The sequence below is a fragment of the Bacillus rossius genome, chromosome 10 (assembly GCF_032445375.1).
Source record: "Bacillus rossius redtenbacheri isolate Brsri chromosome 10, Brsri_v3, whole genome shotgun sequence".
NCBI lineage: Eukaryota > Metazoa > Arthropoda > Insecta > Phasmatodea > Bacillidae > Bacillus > Bacillus rossius.
Window position 1 is genome coordinate 28,069,799 of NC_086337.1, and position 22,668 is coordinate 28,092,466.

General features: G+C 34.8%; 1 protein-coding gene across 3 annotated transcripts in view; it reads left to right on the forward strand.

Moving 5' to 3' along the window:
• LOC134535894 (INO80 complex subunit D-like) overlaps positions 1 to 22,668 on the forward strand; it is a 77,371-nt gene that overhangs the window by 42,021 nt on the left and 12,682 nt on the right. For 2 of the 3 annotated variants that reach the window (XM_063375244.1, XM_063375246.1), the window contains exon 11: positions 13,975 to 22,458. In XM_063375244.1, the coding sequence (XP_063231314.1) occupies positions 13,975 to 14,333 (359 nt within the window). In that variant the 3' untranslated portion in view covers positions 14,334 to 22,458. Of the gene's footprint in view, positions 1 to 13,974; positions 22,459 to 22,668 lie in introns of those variants that run through there. The other variant, XM_063375247.1, reaches the window with a different exon arrangement.

Genomic DNA, 22,668 nt, shown 5'->3' on the forward strand with positions numbered 1-22,668 from the left:
TTTTAATTTTGATAACATATTAAATGTACACGCGTTCACCCATTCTTTAACTTTGCAGGGAAAACTATTTTTTGTTTTCACCAAACTGATCACCATTTCTGGCTGCACGTAGCATACCGAGGCCACTGGAATACGACTTGTTTATAATATGAACAGTGGACAATCGAGTAGCGTATTACGGAGAAAAACTTCAATGTGATCCAGAATAGACGTTTTGTGAAAAAACTTGTAATTATATGAAAATATAGAGATAAATGTGCATTATGTCGGCAAAATTTGTTCGTGGTACGCGGGAAAACGTATCAACATTGACAAACGTTGTGCGCTATATCCAATAAATTAATACATAACCTCACACCATTTTGCCGGGACTGAGATGGAAATTCACAATAAACGGGAATTCATTATAGGCGGGTTCACTATAAACGGGTTCTACTGTATATTAAAAATATTTTAGATAAATGTGCATTATGTCGGCAAAATTTGTTCGTGGTACACGGGAAAACGTATAAACATTGACAAAAGTTGTGCGCTATATCAAATAAATTAATACATAACCTCACATCATTTTGCCGGGACTGAGACGGAATTTCACAATAAACGGGAATTCTTAGGGGTAGTCAAATTTCGTTAATGGCCAAATCGCGAATTTTTAAAAAAATCACTTACATATGATGTGTAATACAAATAACCATACTTGGTAGTGATAAGACGTTAATATACTGCATTTCGTTTTAACGAAACTTGCTGTGATGCGCGAAAACTAGGGATGTGCGAAAGTGACTTTATCCACACGAAATGAAAGTGAAAGAAAATTTATCAAGTTTCGCGAAAGTGAAACGAAAATGAATTTTTCTATGAGATAAATATATTCTTAACGAAAGTTAAGCGAAATTTTTTAATTAATAAAGAAAAAAAGTGCCCCAAAATTTGCTCTTCAGTAATAAATTCTATTACATAAATCATTTTGGTACCTTTTGATGTATATATAAATATTACTATTTAATAAAATCAACATCCGCCCTAGACCACACAACACAGCCCCATGTCACTCGTAAATTTCAAGAATCAATCCAGATCTTTCAGCGCACAGACTATTTCCTTTACAGTCGTAATGTCGCAGTCTATGATAATATATTTATCACGTGCATGGTACTGATGAAAAAATACGTGAATACTGCGGAATGGCCGCCATCTTGCACCACTGTCACACATGGCTAGCTCAGGAAGCTGTAAACTAGGCAATGGACATGGTCAAAACAAAACATAACAAATGGTTGCTGCCAAGTGGTCATTACATGCAATGACTTGTTGACCTTTTTGTCTAATTGGCTGTATATTATGAGGATTTTATATGCCAGTCAGAGTATGTAAAATTTAAATAAAGCAGATGACAATGTTTTTGTTTGGCTGTGCGCGAATAAAAGTAGGTACGTTCTTTGTTTATGTGTATACGGTAAATACTAAATAGTGTACTAACAGTTCTGGAATGTATGTTTTACGAATATAGTACCTACACTACTGTTTGAAAGCAAATGAATCAGGTAATTTTTCAAATATTGCTTGATTTTGTTTTGATACCTAGGCCTACTGTAATCACGGTTGAATTTTGTTTACTTTATCTGCCATGTTTGTTCAAATTATGATTTTACCGTATTTTCATTAACGTGAGTTTTTTTCATCACCACGTAAATTAATCTTAATGGAAATCTTTTTTCTAATTAATGTCTTTATATGATTTGCATATGTTATTACATTATTAGTAATAACAAGCAAATCATATAAAGACATTACAGTAGAATCTCAGTGCTAAGTACTTACAGGTACCTCAAGTTTTTGTACTTAGTACTGAAACATGCATACATATCTTTACAAAGAGAAAAAAATATATAAAAAAATAGCTACAGGAGAGCCGCAATGCCATATGTATTCGCAACTGCGACTTGCTTTTTTCCCCGTGTCTAGTTCTCTGAGTATATCCACTTTTTCCTTAAGCGTGAATTGCTTTCGTTTCTTTTTATCTCCAGGATCATTCATATTGTAGCACAAATACAATGCGGTGTTTAAATAACGTAACCTGAAAATAAACTCAACAATAACAATAAACAATCCCGGCACAGACATCAAACAGTATTTTTAGCGTAGCGTAACACTTTTGTCTAAATAATTAATACTTCTCTCAAACCTCCGTCTTTCGATGTATCGAATGGTGTTGTGTTGCTCACGTCGCATACTACGTACGGTATAATCTATGGTTGTGCCTGTTTGTTAACTTTGTTTTGAAAATCTAGAGGTTAGAAAATACGTTGCGTTGGTATTTGTGTATCTTTGTTCTACTACATTAATCATTTAGCTGAAAATTTATTTACCAGTTTAAGTAAATTTTGGTGTAGTAATGCCACGCTACTAGTAGAATTTATACGTTATAGTGAAAATGATACTTTAAACTGAAACCGTTTTGCATGGCGAAGATACGATTTTTGGCGGGGACTTAAAAAAAATTCGTTAAGTGAAATATACTTTATAATAAGGAACGTTATTGTACCGGTATTATACTGTACATTTTTATTAAATTACGATTTCTTTTTCAACTAGAACAAACGAACTTCGGTAAGCTATTGAACTTTTGTTTGGCTCGAAATATTTCGCTAAAAACGAACTTCGACAGATGAAATTCTTACCGATATCGAAAATGAAAGTAGCAAAATTTCGATTTCGGTATCGGTATACCGAACATTCGCACAACCCTAGCGAAAACCGTAGTTTTTCACGAAATATGACGAAATCGCGATATTCGCGCGAAATTAACCTTTTTTATTGTGAAAAATCACGTTGAATCATTCTGGAACCTGCACAAAACGTTTATTATTCCAAGAGGTTACATGTGAGACGCCATCTTTGCTTTTTTTGTTTTTCTCTACCACCCATAGAGTAGAGTGTGGAATTAAACATTATTACTTTAGCTACTGGTGGACAAATCACAGATGGCGTTGGTAGTTTCTAGTGTCGAAATGTTCTATGATTTTGTTTTCACGAGTGCGTGTAAGTTCTTTATTTCCGAGTGGATGCAATATGTCTCTCTTCCGCATCTATGATCGTTTTCCGTTAAAGTTTTTGTGTCATTTTGGTCATATTACCGTGGTCACTGGATAAACGTATAAAATGCCAAAAGTTGTGTTTTCGAAAGAGCTAAAGAATATGACGACGAAGGATTTTACGTGTTCAGTAAAGAAAAATGCATCATGATGTGCAAGTTCTGTAATGTGCAAGTCGACTGGTAAATAAAATACACGTGTGAAAAACACTGTAAATTTCGAGCATCGCACAAGGTGAACAAAGTTACTCTAGAACCATATATTTCACGAATGAAAATAATTACATCCAGACGTACGCCTACTCAGTCTCCGTTGTCGCACACGTTCCTACGAGACGTAAAAGGCCATAAAACGGCAAAAATGACATTATTTTGCCGACCGCAAATGCGTCTGGTGACGCAATTGTCGATAGGCCTTAACTCAATCTTTGTTCCTTTCTCTGAATCGGCCAAACGCAGTCCAGAAAAATAGCGTCACTTCCATATTAGCCAATCAAATCATAACTTTCAAAATGCTAATTGTTGTATCTGGGCGTCTTAGCCGAGGCGACTACATATTTATTTTCGTAGTTGTCACGGCAATGCACGAAAATAAATGCCGGCCAAGAGTGCCAACATATACATGAACAAATACCGCACACACAGTTGAGGCGGTGAAAAACGTAAACAAATAAAAAAAAAACAATACTCTGTACTGTTGAATAAGTACAGTGTTTTGGTGGGGACTAGTTTTCAGGAAATATATAATAGCTGATTTTCAGAGATAGTCAAAATGGACTTGAGCCACTAACGTTTCTGATCAGTTTCCGATTTTTTTGTATGTAATCTTGAGAATTTTAATTACAAATGCAGCGTGCTAAATTTTAGATGTGCATGTACTTCAAAACATTGTTTTTGATAAATTTTGACCAAATGAAACAATTATTCCATGAAACACAGACATGTGTATAAAATTATAATGATGAAATAGTTATTTATCTAACTAAACAATTATTTTATCACCGAAATTTTGCACCGAAATAACTCTCTTTATTCACCGAAATGGGCCTTTTTTATTTACCATTTTTCATTGGCCCTTGGAATTCTTTATAGGCTGGTTCACTATAAATGGGTTCTACTGTAAATTACTAAAACAACATCGTTCCAAATTTATGTCTAAGATTTATCTTATTATTAATAAAGAACCTAAGAAGGAGTATAAATCTATACTGTCATTTATTTGGGTTTATATTTTTATTAATTTAATTTTACCTGATCTATTTTGTCACTATCAATCTACCGTGTTTACTCGCATAATGTCCTCAGTAATTTGGCTACATTTTTGACCAAAAAAAATGGGTGCGGACATTATGAGGTGAAGTCCGAAAAAAAATTTTTTCCTCAAAATTTTACATGTTTTGTGTAGAGTAAAAAAATTGTTCTCTCATAATTAGTTTACTAGTGCCTTGATTTTACATATGCTCACGGTTCCGCGGATTGCATTAGTAAAATAGCTGCTTCGTAAAATTGGCACCCTTCCCTCGGCCTAGTTGAAAAATATTAACGGTGGCACACTACTTCGCAGAGCGCTGGTGACTGGCGACCCTCCGCAGGGGACGTGAGAAATGTGACAGGTGTCGAGATAATTGGGTGCCGGCGATTAGTGGCCTCCCTCCCTGTCCCTTGCCCACTGTGTGTATAAAAAAAGTTACCGGCAGACGTCTCTGCATGCGAGTCCCCTCCTGCCCTGCTTGACTGAAGCAGGGGAAGGAGTGCAGAGCATGGAAAAGGCTGAGCAGGAATTTTTAACAAAAACAAAGCAGAGCCTTCTCTTTGTGACATGTAAGAATTTATGTATGTCCATTCTGTTACAGCTGACGTTTACGTTGCCTATCATATCTTATGCTCTGGAGAAATGAACAACTCAAGGTCAAAGCATTGTTGACAGCGTCGGTAAATTTCCATCCCGTTACTGTGCCTTTCAGGGGTGGCCAAGTTTGCTTTGTCTGGTGCGGACTTTATGCGGATTTTTAAAAATTCAATTCCAAGTATTTTTGAAGAAATGTGCGGACATTATGCGATGGCGGACATTGTGCGATTAAATACGGTAATTTAACGTTGTAAAGAGAATGATACAATACTATTTTAATTTGAATCTCTCCAAGGAAAAATAAAGTGTAATTAAGGGAAATGCATGAAAAATTCTTTTTTGCTTAGAGAACAGTACCATAGTCTGATATACACATATTTATTAATTAAGAGTGTTGGAAACATATCTAATTAGAATAATTAACATTAAAAATTTATATTTACAATATTGTTACGATTTACCGCGGGTTCGTAAAGGATAGCCCAATTAAAGATTTTTATCACACACACAGTTTTATTTATTTCCACTACTTATTACACTTAAAGAAATGTCTATTCCCCCAGTCACTCGTTCCACACACCTCGCTGGGCCGCAACTCTGGCGCAACTCTCGCCACAGCACCCCTCGTGGGTCTCCGCCGCAGGACACCGTCGCCACACTCCGCCGCCGGCGACGCACTTCCCCTTCGCCGAGGTTTCGCTCGACTCCTCGCTCGCCACTTCGTTCGGGACTCCGCCGCGCCCGCGACTCTATCGCCCGGAAACTCCACCGCGGGAGAACTCCCCACTCAGACTCTGACTCTCTCGAGGCCGCCGTCCTCGTTTTATCTATCAGCCGAAATTTCTGGAACTCACTAGAGTGGCTGGGGCCTGTCGCGTCACTCCGAGCCGTCCAGACGGCAGAAATCTCTCGAAAACACGTGTCGGCGGCTCGCGCAACTCCCAGCTGTCCGGTGTCAGTTACGTGTCAAAGGCAGGGCGCCGCGCGGGGAGTGGAGGGAAGGAGGGCGGAAAGCGACAATCCTTGTTATCTTCCAGGCGCGCGCGGCACATATCATATTGCGGCAGTCGCCAGCCAGCTCTGCACCTGCACATGTCCCGGCCAATGTCACGTTCGTAACAATATGTTCCGTTAATTACTCACAGTAAAAGACAAAATTTTACGCTTATTGATATTTAAATTTGTTACCAACTAAAGCTTTGAAAAGGTGGATGTCGAATCGAAGTGTTTTGACTTCGAGTTTAAGTTAACACCAAAAATTTTCTTTGAAGGAATCATCAATAACATGTTATAGTCTTCTGGCTTCGTTGGACACTTGTGTAATGATGATTGACGTGAATTTTCATCACTTTATTTATTACAGTAAAATAGAGTTCAGAAACTTAGGGTTCCTCCTCCCCCCCCCCCCCCCCCAAATCTAATATAATTTAAATATAAACATTTACGGTGAGATCAGCACCGGCAATCTTAAGTTTATAATTTCATGAAAGTTGGCCAACTTGACACGATTTTAGAATTTCAAAAGAAATCACGTTTGCATTATGCATTGAGAAATCAGTAATTATATTAAGTATTAACATAAAGATTAGAGGTGGGACGATACCACACTTTCGATACTCGATTCTGTATTTTTTCTTTCAGTTCGATACTTTCGATACTCCAGGGAAAAATATTTTCCCATTAAGTAACAATTATTACAAATAACATAAATTAGTTTTAAACTAGGGATGGGAAAGTCGATCCGTCGATTCTTCGATACCCCGATTTTTTGATACATAATCGATAATCGAGGATCGGCGAAAATCACCGATTATTAAAATTCTGCAGGATGTAGACGTAAAGTGCTGCCTAGCAGCGGTTCATCGCTGTCGTTGCAGTAATTTTAGTCAGTTTTACAACTAAATAAATAACCATAAACGATATAATAAATAATAAATGAAATATAACATAGCTTACCACAGCTCAGTTGCCACAATCCCGTAAGCGGGAACGGAGGTTGGCGATTTCGTACTGTGCATTTAGGGTTATTTATTTATTAACGCAGTGTTATCGTATAAAGAAATTGTAGCCCAACTTTTACTTGCTGAATACACCCACATTGGTAGCCATGTGCACAAAATTTCAAGATTCTACTGAGAAGTGTGCCACGTTTTCTACGTTTCTAGTATATTTATTCACTTGCGTTGTTGCATATTTATTTTCGTCAATGATTTTTTTTGTTAACCAGCATTTGTCTATACATGAACTTTCACAGGTTTGCCAACTTCCGGTACAGATCTTATTCTCAATTACTTAACGATAAAATGCAAGAATAATGTGGCCATAGCCCGTAACATTTTACGAGTTACGTATTTTCCGTAATTTATTTAATAACAGTAAACATTAAATCACCAGTTAATTACGCAACTTAAACATAAAATTTCAATGGACGTTTTTGAAACACGTTTTCATTCCAGTAAGTTACCAGTACGGCAACTGTAGAAATTTTCTTACATGCTTTTGTTTCCAGTGATGCTTCTTTGTTTGAATGTTGGGTAATGTTAGCGCAATACGAATAGTAAAATAACATTTTTATTTACGTGATGTCTAGTGAAGTGTGGAAATACTTTGTCATCGACCGACAAAATTCTGGCTACGCAATATGTCAAATCTGTAAATGTACAATCTCACGTGGCGGTAAATCTAAAACTACAACAAACATGAAAAAACATCTCGAAAACAAGCATGGGAGTTACGTTCATGAGACGAAGAAACAAAGGCTACATTCATCGGAATTGAGCGAGATTGAAGAAAATGAAATAGATGATAGTTCAGCACAAAATTGTTCTTCAGAGACAACCTTGCCATTGTCATCAAATTCAGATGTTAGGCCTACTGCTACTGATTCATCGAGAGGCAGCGGTTCAGTGTCCCCGAGGCATGCTGAGAAAGTTGGCCAAACGAATATTTCATCAAGAACACCAAACCAGTATAGGCTAACTCCTAAAAGTCAATACCAGCCTACATTACAATCATTTATTGATAAAACTGCACAATTCAAGTCCACTGATCCTCGTGCAAAATCAATAACTCAGCACATAGGTAGAATGATGTGCTTAGACAATCGTCCTTTTAGCATGGTTGAAGACAGAGGATTCACAGAATTTGTCAAATTCCTTGAGCCTAGGTATGTTTTGCCCAGCAGAAAACATTTTTCAAATACTGTTGTACCACACATGTACCAAGAATGTAGGGAAAATGTGAACAAAAAGTTGGACGAAGCTGAACATGTGAGTCTTACAACAGATATGTGGACTTCAACAGCCAATGACGATTATCTTGGTCTAACTGTGCATTTTGTTGATTCCAATTTTGTCTTGCAACACCTCAACATTGGGGTTATTCCCTTTCCTGAATTATCTCACACAGGGAACAATTTGTGCAATTTTATCACAGAAACACTTGAAGAATGGAAGCTGCAATCTAAAGTTGTTGCCATTGTAAGAGACAATGCCAGGAACATAACTGCTGGCCTAGAATCATCCGAATATGAACATCTGCCATGCCTAGCACATACCCTGCAGCTTGTTGTAAAGGAAGGGCTACTGAACAACAAGAATGTAAATAATCTGATTGCCAACGGTCGTCGCATAGTTGGCCATTTCAAACATTCTTGTAAGGCGACAAAAGAGTTAAAGAAGGCTCAAGCCACGCTGAAAATGAAAAAAACATAAACTTATCCAGGATGAACCAACGCGTTGGAATTCATCTCTCCATATGCTACAGCGCTTACTTGAGCAAAAACAGTCTGTTTCTTTAGCATCAGCAACTCTGCAGTTACCTGTGACTTTTTCATCAGCAGAATGGAACCTGATGACAAATGTAGTAAACCTTTTAAGTATTTTCAACCATGCAACATTGGCTGTAAGTACTCAGTGTGTGACAGCCTCAGAAGTCATACCTATAATCAACAGTTCTACTGAAGAGCTAAGGAAACCAGCACCTACTGGATCAGGTGTACAGGGCATCAAAAATGATATGCTTGCTGCCATAACTTTGAAGTATTCTGATGTTGAAGAGAATATGTTGTACGCAGTTGCAACATTACTGGACCCACGATTTAAACACCATGTTTTTGTGCAGGACGGTAATGTCACAAAAGCGAAAGTTTTTTTGATTGAAGAAGCAAGAAAAACTATCTGTTTGAAACAACCTGAAACTGAGGTAAGTTAGGTGCTAATTTCCTTGTAATTCATTAAGTGTATTCTTATTTGTCTACTTCTGCTGTTTTATGTTGACACATTTGTTTGTTCATTTTTAATTTTTAATTTTGAAAATTTTGTTGCTTTTCTCTCAGTCTGTGCCGCAAACATCCAGCCAAGCAATGGAAAGCCATGGTATGTGGACATTTTACTCAAACATAATGAAGACTGCCCCAAGTGTAAGCCACATCGCATCAGTTGAAGATGAGATTAATGTTTACTTGGAAGAACCTATTCAAAATTCAAGTACCAACGTTTTCCAGTATTGGAAAGAAAATACCAAGTACCCATGTTTAAAAAAACTGTCAAAGAAATTTCTTTGCATTCCACCTTCAACTGTACATTCCGAGCGATTATTCAGCACTGCAGGACTGATTGTTGATCAGAAACGGAACCGTTTAGATCCTGAACGAGTCAAAATGTTGGTTTTTTTAAATAAGAATTTGTGATCTAATAAGAATTTAGGATCTAATAAGACTTTGTGATCTAATAAGATGCTTTGCCAGTTTTCATTTATTATTTTAAGAACTTTCAATTTTATTTTGTCAAAAGTGTTGTTTTTATGATATTTCACTATGTTGTCATTTATTTCAAAGGTATAAAGATTGAATTTGGTAGTTTCTGGTTTTTTACAATATTTTTAATAATCACAACTTTTTGTGGCTATTTAAAGTTTGATTGATAAATGTTAATGATTGTACATTTAGTAATTAATATACTATTTATTAAATTGTATTCCAATGAAATTGTTAGTATTTTGATGACTTTACGACAATTCACTTTTTATTAGTACTACTGACCTATTACTAAATTACGTATTCTCTTTTCAAAATTACATATTCAACTGGATTAAACATAATCCACATAAAAAATAATGCTTGCCCTACACATTACACATTACAGAATAGTAATTTCAATTTCTTTATTTCAAGTAATGTAAAGTTTTGTTTTATGTGTTAAATTTAATAGTATTTATTTATTATTTTGAAAAATGCTTTTTTAGTGTATTCAATAAGTATGTTTACTGATTCCATTGTAACTTATACTTCAATCCCGAAAATGAGAATCTATAACTTAACCTAATTGATTGGAATCGATAATCGATAAGAATCGATGATCGCAACAAGACTCGATAATCGGTATCGAATCGAAAATTTTGAAAATTTCCCATCCCTATTTTAAACTATATAAATTCCCTCTTTATTACAATAATTAAACTGCAAACAACTTTAAATACTTGAGTATAAAAAATAGAAGCGAAATACAAACTATCTTCAAGAGAGTTAGCCCTTTATTTTCCAGTACACTTTTTTTTACCGCGAACAAATGTAAATAAAAAGAAAATCAGAAATTTTTTCTTGTTTGTTTCATTTTACAAACAACTTTATGCCACAAAACAATTTTAAATAAAATTTTAAAGTGAGAAACGTAAAATACAAAACAATCAGATCGTAAGAAAACAATAACAAACGGGTATATTCAGTTCAAAGATTAATGAATGCACAAAATATGAGGTCTGTGCCTTGGTAAAGCGCGTGCACCATTTTCATAAACATTGCTAGTTTGCGCCACTAGTCTCGCTTGGTGCTGGCCATAGATGCTACTAGCGAAGTGCACAGTCTTCCTGATACTATCCATATCAATGGTGCGATAAAGTTATTTTTCTAAGTTTGCAAAGGTAAACAATGAACTTTTTCAAAATAAAAGCATTAAAACGTAGTGTATCAGGAGGAACATAACAAAAGATTTTGTGAATTTTAGGACTTTTCCGCTTCGTAAAAACGTATGAAACGGGAAATTAATTATTTTATAAGTGTATGTTCCGGGAAAGTAAACCATTGTAAATATAGTACTTTCGGCGGGACCAAAATTAATCGGCCTATGACACGGGAAAATGTATGAAACAGGAACATATAATCGTGGTACTGTAGTTGTATTTTTCTACGATGGCAACTCAAAACTTAATTCAATACAAATGAACAAGCATTCCGGTATCGAAAAAATGTATCGAACTTACAGTTTCGATACTCGATACTTTGCGATACCATCAAGTATTGAAGGTATCGAGGTATCGAAGTATCGAAGTATCGAAAATCCCATCACTAATAAAGATTTGTTTCGACCCCCACACATAAAAACAATGCTACTTATAGTACCTATCAAAAGATGATATAGTAGACTCCCGATTATCCGGGTGCGAATTAGCCAGTTTGCGGATTAACTACGCTATATTTCACTTCCATAAACAATAAAAACAAAAATAATTTTTTGACTATTTCTGTTGGCATACAAAGGCGACACTTGTGTAGCATTAAATACAATGCAATGAATTGGTAATGCAACGAATTAGTAATGCTACAAATTAATAATATAATGGATTAACAAACTATATTTTGCTTTTCCTCAGTAGCTATTAGTTTCCTTCATTGCATAATTATTTCCGATTATGCCCAAGTGTTCAGAAAACGTTTATATTCCGCCATACTGCATATCAACAGGAGCTCTGGAGACTATAGAGAAAAGCCTGAAGCTTTCAGGGATAGTTTAATTTACGCCTCTAGGATACACTAGTTGCAAATCATGGCAGACGTTCATTTAGTAGAAAACAGTCTCGAGAATCACGTGAACAGGTTGAAAATAATAGAAAAAAATGTTAAGTTAATGCTTTTAAAATTCTCATCAGAACTGATATATATCTCCTATGTATGACATTATTTTGTAACTCAGATATGTTGGTAGTGCCTGCATATGAAAAAAAAAAATGTTGTGCCCAAGTTCTATTATGTAAACAATGATGTATGTTAATTAAATTTAATTTTAGTTTGTTTAATCTCGAAATGTTATTTTACATATATTTAAATGTACTTTAAATGTATTTAGATACGTATTAGTACTGTAAATTAATTTTAACGGGAGTAGTGTCTTATTTAAAATGGTGGTCAGCAATCACACTTAAACATTTTGAAAACGAATAACAGTGTTTATTGCATACCCTCTTTTATCACAAAATGGTCTCATGCGCATAATCGTGACACCAATATTTTAGGGCATCAAAATTAGGATAAAAAATACTCTCACGTAATCGTTGCATGATGTTTTTCGTCCTGCTATTAGATTCGGAGCACTTTGTATGGGTATTTTTTCCGTTTAAAGGAATGTATTTTAAAGTAGAAATCTAATTTTTACTTAGACATTACCACTTATTTAATTAACGGAAATTCGAAGTTGTCTGATGTGTAAATTTTCTTTTAAAGTCATTTTTAAATGTTATAAATTTTATCTGTTCGTTTGCATCGCCACGGTGTACCACTTAACAAGAATGCAGCCAGCGCTAGTTGGCATCATTCATGTTTGGTAATGTTGCTTCCCATATAGAGCACGCACACGTAGTCAAATATCGATATCTCGCTGATTGCATGCAACACGCTCTCTGTGTTGAGTGCCGAGTTAACTACATTTATGGCCCGCACTCTTTCACAGTAAGTGTGTACTACGACGATAGTTATGCGTTCATTCAGGCTCGCATTCGGATCACAGATTTGGTTTTTCTATTTATGTTGAAAGGTTTTTGTTGCATGACTTTATAATTTAAATTGTTTGGCATGCTATTTTATACTTCACTTTTTAAATGTACATACTTTTTTGTTTTGTCTTTATGAATAACTGTATCCAACAAAAAAAATTTTTTTCTTGCATAAACGTCGCACCCCTACTTTTCAAACTTGATTTTAGTATAAAATGTGGGATGATTATGCGATAAAAAACTATAATTAATGCGATGTTACGAATCTGTTTTTTGAGAGTCGATTCCTTCAAAGCTGAACATGAGTCAGAAGAACATAAAACACAGAGAAAATGAGAGAAGAGAACCAGCCTCACGGCCAATCCGGTTTGTTCATAAATTTTTTTTTTTTGCGTTGGAAGTCAGAGGAAGCAGTAATCACAGCGTGCGTATATTCACAAGAGCAAATGATACCTGATCAAAGCAAAGAAAATACATGAAAATGTCAACTGTTAAGTTGTTTAGAATTTCTTTTTCACATACACAAACTTCGGAAATAAAAAAATCTAACAAATTCTGCGAACTTAAAGTAACAGGGAAAGAAACAACAAATATGCATCACACTTAAACCATTTTTATGTTAATTACTTAACATTGCGTGTACTGGTTTTCTAGAACGGTCCTAAACACAGGTTGTTTAGTTGTGACTTATATGTTTATTCAATGGCAGATAAATATCATATAGAGAAAAATGACATTTAAAAATAAGTTTATTTAACAATGGCTTTTATACTAGTCAAAATTGTAATATTACAATTGTCATGTTGTCGAACTTATTATATAATATGTTATTTATTGATATAATTTTGCAAACACTCGCTAATGTCATTATTTAATGTAATTATTATTGACCTTTTAACTCATAGCTAGAGACCCGGAAATTTCGCGGATTCTTCTGGCCTCAGGATAGAATTCAAAGTTATAGGTGTGCTCGACCCATGTTTACTTTCCCATTGGTTGATTTCTTAGCGAGAACATTTTTATCCTTGTTATTTGGCACTACCTGATTCGCTTACTTCTCTCCTAGCTGGGCATCATGGGCTCACGGTCGTAGACGGGCGTGTCCAAACAACTGCGTGCCAATCATGGACACAGTGCGAGAGCGCGAAGGTTTGCATTCTAGCTTGCGACTAGACGAATCCGCGAAGTTTCCGGGTCTCTACTCGTGGTGTCGAGCTTCCGGCCGGGGAACTAAAGGTACAACGGTAGAAGAACGTTGTGGTTGCAGAGGATAAGAACGGGGAGTACGAGCCGACGCGGGAGGAGACGGAGGAGCTGGAGCGGGCGCTGGAAGCAGTCGACAAGGACGTCAAGTCCCTGGAGAAGCTGTCGCAGTCGCAGGGGCTGCTGGACACGCTGATAGACGAGCAGGCGCTGGTCCAGACGCTCGCCCAGCTGCCGGAGGGGGTGCCCCCCCTCTCGGTGTCGGGCGGCGTGGTCCCCGTCTTCGCCGCCTACCACAACGGGTTCGTGCTCGGCCCCCAGGACGCCGCGTCCCCCCCCGCGCAGTTGAAAAACTTTGTCCAGCGCTCGGTGGACGTCTCCCCCACCTTGTCGATGATGACGCAAACGGACATGCCGTCGTAGCCTCCGTCGCCCGCGTGTCGAACGGTTCGAGTTGCCCTGTTTCGCCTGTCCCGTCTCTTAGTTTGTACCTGGAGCAATAAGTGTACCGCCGTGTTTTAACCCTTAAGTTATTTATGTCGATCGAATCATGTACATTGTGTACAATTTTTTTTTTTAGTCGTAATTTTTTTTCTATGGCCATGCTGTAGCTGGGAGGACCTTTGTTGGTTCGCAAGTGCATTTATTTCAGCATCGACTGTACCATTGTAGTGCACTCATTTCTCCCTCGTTGTAGTTTGAATGTGAAAGTCGTCGAACGTAATGCACGACATTCGGGCTTGGCCATTCCATTATCATGTGTTGGTACAGTTTGATTCTGTGAGTGGTAATCTGAATATGGTTGTAAAAAAAAAAAAAACCAGCATGTGTAGAATTGGTAATTTGATTCATAAATATTAAAATCTTATTGTAAAACTGCGTACTAAAGAAAACAGAGTGAGTATTTTCAAACTGGAAAGCTTGATGTGCACAAAATTAAATTAGTTACCTGGAACTGTCGCAGAAAAGCATCTCAGTGCAATTATATTTCTGTGTTCCGAGTTCCCCCCCCTCCCTTTTTTTTTTCCACTTTTTTCCCTATAGTAGTAAATCTGTTAAAAAAATATTGTTTTTAATTATTTTTTATAATTTTTAGCCAGTATTATTTTACTGTTGCTGCATTACTGTTTATTTTTAAATTAATTCTAATGCAGTTATTCAGTTTAGTGTAGAACTTTGCAAATGTTGGCAGCACTGCACAGTTCCAAAATGATGTTAGTTCTGATTCATTGTAAAGGTTTGTGACTTAGGATGTTAGGGTTGACTGCAAAAATTTGTTTAAAACTTTCATTATTAAATAACAATCAAATATTTAGTCAGGTAATTAATTACTTTTACTGTTATTTTTGTTCGTGATTTTTGTGATTAATTAGGTTTTTCAGATTTGATGTAGGCCTGTGCTATTTTTGATACTTCTGTATTCATTCTGTTTCAAACATTTGCATTCAACTGTCATTAGTTACTAAGTATTGCAGTCTTTTTTTAAATTTATTTTTTTATTCGTATACCATCCTGTTTGTTTAAACTTAAACAGCTTTAAGAAAGCCTTGGTGTTAAGGAGTTAAAGTGTGTATTAAGTCATGAATATTATTTGTGAGACATGTAATTTTACAGCAGTACTGAACAAGTCTGTCTGGGTTCAAACATTCAGCATTCGTGACACGAAGGAGCACCCAGAAACCACATTGCTATAAAATGAAACATGTCTCTTTGGTGGTGATATAGACATTGTAGCAGAATGAGGTTTAAATGGCAGGAATATTACCTATTCCTTTTAAATTTCATAATTTTTTTTGGGTAAATGTCATTCAAACATCCTTTCAAATTATCATTTTCATTACAGTTATCCCAGTATATCTTTGCATTTCAACAGTTTTTATTTATCTTAATAAGATTAATGGCAGGCAATACACTATATCAGGTGGTAATCAGTGATAAGTAATTGGGGCTTGATATTTGTAATTGTGTTACTACCTATACAATGAATCTCCTTGTTTAACATTGAACAATTGCATGAATTATTTTGATAATGTAGTACGTATGCTGCTCCAACTAGGTTTTTTTTTCATTATTAGTGGTTTGTGGCATTTAAGCTGTTTCAAAAATTTTGCATGACTCTACATATGTTTTGTTTGTCATTGTTATATTTATTGTTTGTACTTTTAACACGTCACTAGAAGTACCACGAAAACAGTTTTCATAATAATTTATTTCATAATCTGAATTTCTGAACTATTAATTTAATTGTTGGCACTGCATATTATTTATAGTTCAATAGGTGACATTAAATTAATTTAAGATTTTTTACTGCTGCAAGCAGGTTTTTGTTCTGGCAAGTAAATGATGATTTACTTTTAGTTTGTTACTTATTTCTCCCCCAAGTGTTGGCTTAATATATACTTACATGATATTACCAGTCACCTGATACCTCTCATGCATAATTTACTATCTGCATTTTTGTAACATTGAACATCTTTAAACTCTTGCTGGTTTAACTACCTGCATCTTTCATATGTTATATTGAGTTTGTCTGAAGCAAAGGTTAATAGTCGTAGTCTAGGTCATACAATAGATTATTCTAAACAAAGAAGTTTTTGTAAAAGTGTCCTCCTCGTAATATCTCTTAAATAACAAAATGTTATGGTACAGTAGCAAATTCTATTTCATAAAGACTGAAGTACCAAGCAGTGTTTGATAAAAGTGAGTGGTACATACTACATATACATATATATTTCTAATATTAACCATCTGTGTTGTAAATTTAATTAATTTTATAATATTTTTTTTTTAATTCAATGCACTTAGAAGATGATTCAAGTTTGTTTAATTTATAGTTTATTGTTTAGTTTCTTAATGGATGTATTTTTAATCTATGATTGTATAGTGTCATTTTTCCACTGATCTGTTGTACATGACACCTGACAGACGGTTTTTTCCATTCCTTCACCAAAGAGCACTTGTTTTTGAAGCATTTGAGTCAGCTTGAAACATTACTCGTAGACGGTTTTGTAGTGTGTGTGTTTGTATTATACATGGGGAAAAGATTATACAGTAAATTGCAATAAAACCGAAATAACACCGAAAAGCATCGAAAATGCAACTACAGTAGAACCCCGATTTTGCGAACACGGATTTAACGAAAACAGCGATTTAACGTAAAGGTTTTCAGGAACCATCAAAAAAACACCAATTTATTAAAATAATAATATAGATTTCCAGAAAATGAAAGTAAATAGTAATGGAATCTTATTAAAAATTACACTTTGTGGTGTCAGTAATTGAATGGAGGTACTATATTTTAATATGTGCCTTTGCATCATCTGTCCAAATACGAAAAAATTAAAAAAGTTGTTCAAATTGCTTAAAAACTGCGGGCGCTGTAACTGAATTGCGTAGGTGCGTGCCATTGCGCGCGCCTGGATAGATAGACTGTCCGCGACACATGACGTCATGAAGGGTTTCTTTGTCGGCATCCCCCTCCCCCTCTTCTATGCCTGGCTTGACTCACCACGTTATCTTCCACTCACGCCCGCATAGTAACAGTGCTAGGCAATAATCACACGTTTCCAAATATTCCCTTTCCCATCCTCCAGGTTTTTTCAACTTGTGACCACGTCACACCAATACGCCATTATCATTATTCTCTGGAGGTGTAAAAGTAACGAAAAAAAGCGTCCCCGTATGTATTCGTTACTATAACAATTAGTACTCGTTACTATTGTATCACGTTACATTACTCGTTACTTCTGATACCGCATAACATGCTATGTTATGTTGCAGCAACGAATCGAGTCGTATTGCGTACGCGTACAGTATGACGTCGCGTAAATAATAATAAATAGAATATAAACAATTAACAATATTTGATAATTAACAGTTTTTGTTAACCAAGAAACAATGAAATCTCATTAGAGCGGCATTTTTATACTATCTCTTTTAAGATAAGAACAAAAAAACCGTGAAAATACGCGATAATAAAAACATATTTCTAATTTGTAAACAATACTTTCTTACGTTGTTTCTGTTACAATCTCAAACTTTGTCTACACACACAATACCTTTAATAAACAGTAAAAAACTTTGACGACGAATTTCCAAATTATACTTTACTTAATAAACAAACATCGTTCTTTGTAACGCAAATTCATCGAATATGCGCGCGCATGCGTAAAACATACGAAAAATGCGAGTAGCGAGATGCAGCCGTGTGTAACGTTTCGTTACTCGTTACTAGATGGTGCACCTGTTACTCGGTACCGAATACATACGGTTTGCTACAGCTTTATTATTCTCAGTAAGAGCGTTGTGCGCGGTGTTTAGTTTTTGGAATACGTTTTTTATAAGTGCTGCGCAGCTCAGCGAACAAAGAGAGCCAGCCGGCGGCTACGCCGCGCCGTAACAGCAGCTGACCAAGTACAATGACCTTTCTCCGCGTACGGCGCGCTATTGACGGAAATTTTGCATCAATTTGCGGCCAATTTTTTTATTTTTTACTGTGACGCAATGTGTATGTAGCTCGTATTTGTTATAAACGCTGCAGGTGGCGACTGTATTTTAATACACTTTAACGTATTTCTTACACTTTACATATTTTTAAACTTTTATTTTATGCCTCATTTTTCATGGTTTCTGAAAATCTGTATGTACGACCGAGGTGTACGTACGAACCGGGGGCCGTACGAGCGAGATTAAAAGACGTTGAAGATGTAAAGTTGACGAAGTCTGAGATAGCACGGCAGCACAAGATATCAGCGTCGACCCTGTCTACGATATGGAAACGGTAGGGACGCGATTATGAGTGCGGGGGTCGTTGAAAATCGGAAAATCGGATTTAACGAAACATCGATTTAGAGTAAACATTTTCGGTAACCATAGCACTTCGTTAAATCGGGGTTCTACTGTACTATCATAAAATTAATCAGCAATTTTAATCAAAACTTAACTCAAATCATAAAAAAAGCAGTATTTAATACATTAAATTCAATGAATGTAATTTATTCAGCATTAAGTTTATTACAAAAATGTACATACTAGTTGATTGGAAAATTTTATTTTACTTTTTTTTTTATCTTACAACTGTTATTAGTAACTCAATATAACATAATGACATTGGTTCATTTTTCAAACAAGTACTGGCAGATTAATTTTTATGTTACGTGTGCATCATCTTTCAGTTAAAATGTCACTTTTTTTGGTGAAATAAGTATCATAAAACATTTATGTGTCATATGTATTCAATAATATGCTATCATTATGAATAAACTGAAATCATAAAATTTTTTAAATAAAACACAAAAAATTCCTGCTTTAAAAACAAAATAGCCCTAAAAATAAAACCATATAATCTTGTCTCATTGTGCAATTTGTTTTCTCTGGCTGTTGGGAGTGATGTGAAATTGGTGTTAAAAATACATTCATGAAGGAACTATTATTGGAATTAGGCACAGTCATCTTACGTTCTTCAATCTTTTGCTCTAATTTGATTTTTTTTTCCTTCTATTCATCCAAATTCCCAGTGTGACACTGTTTAAATAACACAGGACCAAGCTTTTACATCTCATTCAACCTGTTGTTCGCTAACAGTGCAAATTCTGTCACTGCTGGCAGGAAGTAACTGTTTCTTTCACGAGACAAACTAAAACTGTCACAATCATTGCCGACACTGCCGAGTCTCCAGAGGTAGTTTGTACGCCATGTCAAGTCGTAATATATAACATGAAAGCTGCTGGCTGTGGTTTGATATTTGAAGAACCCAAGATGACTGGCCTATACCCCTTAAGATAAGCAATGTACTCTGTGGTGCCTTGCATCACAAAATGCACTGGCATAGGTGATAAAATTTATAACCGAGTGTAAACTGTATCAAATTTCTCACTTGAAAAATATTGGTATTCAAATAAATGCTTACTTTTCTTTCTTACCAGTAATTTTGAAAGTTAAGATTCATTCAATCTTGATTGTTGACCTTTACCTCCAAAGTTTCTAGGTACCTTCTCTGTTCTGTCTTGGATTTACTTTGACACATTACGTGCATCCGATAGCTCTTTGGAATCATATCTCATTTTAATTAGCATGTAAAGTGCTTAGAATGATGATAATGTAACAAATTCTGCATAGGCTAGCTCACGGATGAGCAGACAACTTTGACAGTCGGTCAGTAGCAACGTTCCGCAAAGGAAACCAGATGTGTTCCGATCGCAGAAGGTTGTTATCAGAGCTGGCAACCACAGATAGTCGGGGGATTCAACGAACCTTACTGACTTAATCACTAATCAAATGCGACCATGCCTTTGTTGGCTCAGTGCAAACTCTTATAAGCACAGGATGTGTTATATTTATTAAATGAAAATACCATAAAGTGAAAATAATAATAAGCTGATAGATAAAAGATATTTATGGAGAAGTTCTTGGGATAGCCAACTGATTAAAAGATATTCTTATGACAAGGTAAATTATCATATAGTAAAAACTAGAAGCAATTTTGGCGGGGAACATGGTAAGGACATATGGTTTAATAACTTCAGACCTGGGTTGATAGTATGGATAAATAGATTGTACTCCTGTTATTTAACAAAATGAAAATTGAAAAGTTTTGGTTATGGTTCACCTCTTTGGGAAAATTTTTTTCCATACATTAAAAAATTTTCTTTTTCTTTTAGAATATGACAAATAATAATAATTATTATTATATAATCAACTTAATTGCACAGTATTTGCTAATCGGTAAACTCATCAAACACTTGCAAGAATAATTTACACAATGTTGAAGATTTAATATTTAAAATTTTTGGTAAAATATCTTGAATTATAAAATTTCATGATACAAAAAATTAATGTAATGTATGAATGAATCTATCTAAGGTTATGTTACAATCAAGGTGACCTCATATTTGATTGTCATTTTTCAAGGTCATAATTATTGAGATCGCATTGAAATTTAGATCCAAGCTACATTTACAATTAAATTTATCTTATATCTATGGTTGTATTTAATTCATTATGAGGTCTTAAATTCATTCCCATCTTAAGATTTGTATTAGAGGTTGTTCTATATTCGAGATCATCTTATACTGTAGGACATCCTAAATGCAAGATCATCTAATTAGAGATTTCAGAAAATAGACATTTAATTTATTCGGAGGTTGATCTCGATTCTTAAGTACATTTCCATCTTGATTTCGATTCTGGATCATAGTTTTGCAAGATTTGTTAGTTTAAGATGAGTTGCACAAAATTGTGTGTCTCTTGTGACAACTGAGAGAAATTAATTTACTGTAAATATAGCTTTAAAATAAAAATAGTAAATAAAATAATACCATACAGTTTTACAAATGCTCTGTTTCAACACAATGTTACACCTTCTAAGTACTAACAGAATAAAATACCTATAGTGCAACTGATATTCATGAAAATATTTCTAAAATTTTCAAACTTCACTTAACATCATAGCCATTGTTATCAGTTTGAATAAAATTCTAATATCAGTACATAAGAGTTAAAAAATAACTTCAGCTTCATCTAGCTACATAGATTCCATGAATTAAAAATTAAAATAGTAAACTACTTAAAAAAAAATGTTTTTTGTATTGAAAAATAATTCTTCTAATTTTTTGTGGAGGTGCGAATTAGGCAAAAAAAGTAAGATTCTTGGATTTTCGATAGTTATTATTTACGGGGAAAAAATTTTACTTGGATAATTGAATGTCACTTCTTTAGGATCAAAAGTTAAAAAAATTCAAATTTAATTTGTGATAGTGGTTTGATGTTGTATCTGTTATGAATGTTTGACAGTTGTAAATATTGTCTTGCGAAGGACATACAAGTACATATATAACTGACTGTGCTCTCGAAATTAAAATAAACTGAATCCAATTAATAAAACCTTACCTAAAAATTACACAATAAACAACTCACTCGCTATGAGATGATGCCTAGCTCAGTGTAAAAAGAAATTGTGATAACAACACTATTTTGTATATCAAAACATTTTTTTTCAATTCTTAACAAATTCATTTTTCGTGCCTACATTTGTTGTGAAGATTGTTAATAGAACTGTAATATTTTTCCTGTATTTTATTTTTTGTCAAGTCAATTAGCAATTTTTTATTTTTTATTTAATCAGTTCCAAAACCAGTAGAGCCACTAACTTCTGTTTACATTTAGAGCAAATGTTGGTGTGCAGGTAGAAATGCAAACATTTACGACTTGATGTCTACACTTTTGTTGCGGTGGAATCTATGCAAGCGGAACTACTGTCAGACTGTCAGATGCGTATATTTGTTCGTGGGACGGGCTTTACGGCAGACTTGAGTGCTTTAACTGACCATGTGTCTGTGTTCTGTAACATTGTTTTTGTCTTATTTATAAGTTGTGCAGTGTATTTAAGCATTATTCTGATGTATTCAAAAAAAGGTTAATTTTTTTTATAGATACTCTCTAAGCAGCTTCAATTATGAGTAGTGTTTTGCATTGGAAGAAAGTAAATGGTATAGTGAAGATGAATTTGTAGGAGAATAAATAAAATACATGATGTTTTTTATATTTGGCATATCTCAACTGTTTTTGAATAATGCAAGTTTCCCTTCTCAGAAAGTATGCAGTTAATTTTTTTTTTTTTTTTTTTAAGTTTGATTCAGAATACATTATTACAGAAATCTTGAATATTTTTTACTGTCCAAAACTCTTATTCATTATATTTTTAATTCAAATTGTTAATACTGGTACATTATTAGCATAGCAGTGGGTTTTGAAATTATGA